The sequence below is a fragment of the Cyprinodon variegatus genome, unplaced genomic scaffold (assembly GCF_000732505.1).
Source record: "Cyprinodon variegatus isolate N-32 unplaced genomic scaffold, C_variegatus-1.0 Scaffold618, whole genome shotgun sequence".
In the NCBI taxonomy this organism is placed as follows: Eukaryota; Metazoa; Chordata; class Actinopteri; order Cyprinodontiformes; family Cyprinodontidae; genus Cyprinodon; species Cyprinodon variegatus.
In genome coordinates, this window is record NW_015151071.1 from 150,270 (window position 1) to 152,973 (window position 2,704).

The following is a 2,704-nucleotide window of genomic DNA, read 5'->3' on the forward strand; positions in this document are numbered from 1 at the left end:
TTGTTACTTTTACTTGAGTAAAGAAGTTTAATCAGTACTTCCACTTTTACCAGAGTATTTTTTAACACAAGTATCTGTACTTTTACTCAAGTACGGAAAGTGAGTACTTTTGCCAACTCTGGCGAGCAACCATTGCAGCCTGCTGGCTGTAATGTTGGCAGTGATCATCTTTAGATCTCTGCTCATTTTCAACCTCAACTTGTGCGATTTTATTTTTTCTTTCATTAAAGTGCATTGATTTATCACAGCCCGAAGAATTTACGTATGAATTACTAAATTCTGTTTTATAAACTTTAGCGCAGTGGATATAAATGCTTTTTAGTTGAGTCTTATGCTATTCATCCACAGGCTAAGTCTCTTTGACACAATCACTCATCTGTGCTGAGAAACTATGGAGCTTAATATTTACAGGGTTTGTACAGGAATGTACGGAAGAGGATTAGGGCCACTGGAAAAAAAAAAAAAAGTAACAGATTTTTAAATTTTATTTCAGTTTAACATGGGGGGAAAAAAGTCCGAATTCTGACTTTTTTCTCAGAATTCCGACTTTAATCTCAGAATTGTGGATCTTAATGTAGATGGGCACCATGAAGGAAGAGATGTGGAGCGCTCAGCTTTACTGACAAAGATGTTTGAGGTGGCCAGTGACACATTGGTGGAAAATGACGGAATTAGGCAACTTTTTACGTGTCCGAGGGGTCCCCTCATTAATGGAGGAGCAGAAGGTCATTAAAATGAGAGTGCTAGTCTCTAAAACAGACATGGCTATGGCTTGATGCTAACATGTTTGTTAGCTGTCAGAATTCTGAGAAAAAAAGTCACAATTCTGAGAATAAAGTCAGAATTCTGACTTTTTTCCCATGTTAAACTGAAGTAAAATTTAAAAATCAGTTAACTTTTTTTTTTTTTTTTTCAGGGGCCCTAATGCTCTTCCATAGGAATGAGTAAATCTAATTTAGTGCTTTTTAATGCTCTTAGAAATCATTTTAATGCCATCAACAAGTACCTGTGACTGTCATATATATATATATATATATATATATATATATATATATATATATATATATATATATGTGATTATTGTGGCATTTTAAATGCCACAATAATCACATTTAATGAACTTTAATGCCAATTAAGGCCTTAATTTAAAAAAATAATAATTTAAAGACTTTTAATGACCCCTGATTTAAGGCGTGTTACCTTAAAACATTTTATTCAAATGAGTTTGGACACAAGTTGTCGAAAGAGGAATTTCTTCACCATAATCACTAAGAAAACCAACCCTAATAATAAGACATTCAAAATATTGCAATATATTTAGTAATCACTCTGACTGTCACATTTTAATCAGTATGAGATCGCAGTGCGATGAGTTTCTCTGCATGATGTGGCGTCTGGCTGAGCCTCGCTATGGAGCTCAGACAGAAGCAGGAGAATTAAGCAGAGAAACCGTAACCATAAAAACAAAATGCAAACCGAAAACCTTATTTTTTACATCAAAATCGTGAAGGTTGGCATCTCTGGTGTCTGTTTAATTTTCCTATAGGACGCTTGAATACATTAGATAGATTTCTCACTATTTCATGTTTTTTTTTTTTGTTTAATCAGATAATTATCGTCTAGTACTAAAATCTGTTTGATGATGTGAAGCCTTTAAATGTAAAAAAAAAAAATAAAAAATAAAAAAAATAAAAAAGAAGAGATAGAAATGAGTAGGATGCTGTTTAATAGCAGCTTAGAGTCTCTGTGAGGACCAGCAGCTGCTCTACTGATCCAGCTTTTACCAACCGGCTGCTTCTGTCGGGGTTTTTATATGAAAAGCACACAGGCGACCATTTTACAGGAATATGTTGAGGTGTTCTTACGGTTGGCTTCTTGCCCTCCTTGAGCACCGTCTTCCGTCTTAACACCCCCTGGACGGTGACAGCTCCGGGATACAAGTGAACGGCAAGCTCCTCTGACTCAGCCGAGCTGCACCGGGACAGAGACAAACATCACAGGCGGCGTAAACAAACGGGTCACATGCACCGCCATGCAGATCAACGTACCAGAATCAACCAGGAAGAGAATGAAAGCAGAAACAATCTGCAGAGCCACCTTTAACGTGTCTTTATGGAACCGTTTTATGATACAGTTCTCCATCTCGCTTTGACAGGGCTGAATTTCACAGATATAAATCTTAATGGTTGTATTTATAGAGACGGGGGGGCAGACGTTAGTAAGGTGGTGTGCAGATTGTGTCTGTCTGGAGGATCAGAGCAGGAAACTCAGTGAAGAAGCCTGATAGAAAAAGAACCACCAGCTTGATAAACACCCTCCAGAGAAATGACTGGAAGCAGAAAGCTGTCGTCCCTCTATGAAAAGGATTATGACATAATGACCATCAGGTCATACTGGCAGATTCGCTCGAGGAAATAAATGCTTATTTTGAGCTCACAACATGTAAAGCGACAAGAGGATTCTCTCTTTGAATCCATTAAAGTTTTCAATATTGGAGCTTCAGACAAGTTGATCCTTGCTCTCCTGCTGAGCTTCCTCTGGTTCCTACACATTTAGATACCACATTTTACGGAGTTCTGAGTTCTTTACGGCCAATCAGATTCATCCACAATGAACAGGCTGCAAATATAAACCCAGAAACAAGGAAGGAAGGAAGGAAGGAAGGAAGGAAGGAAGGAAGGAAGGAAGGAAGGAAACGAAAACT

The 2,704-nt window shown here is 37.6% G+C and overlaps 1 protein-coding gene across 7 annotated transcripts in view; it reads right to left on the bottom strand.

Annotated features, from left to right (window-relative positions):
* ralgps2 (Ral GEF with PH domain and SH3 binding motif 2) overlaps positions 1 to 2,704 on the bottom strand; it is a 145,419-nt gene that overhangs the window by 10,324 nt on the left and 132,391 nt on the right. For all 7 annotated transcript variants that reach the window (XM_015392982.1, XM_015392985.1, XM_015392988.1 and 4 more), the window contains one exon: positions 1,866 to 1,971. In XM_015392982.1, the coding sequence (XP_015248468.1) occupies positions 1,866 to 1,971 (106 nt within the window). The remainder of the gene's footprint in view (positions 1 to 1,865; positions 1,972 to 2,704) is intronic.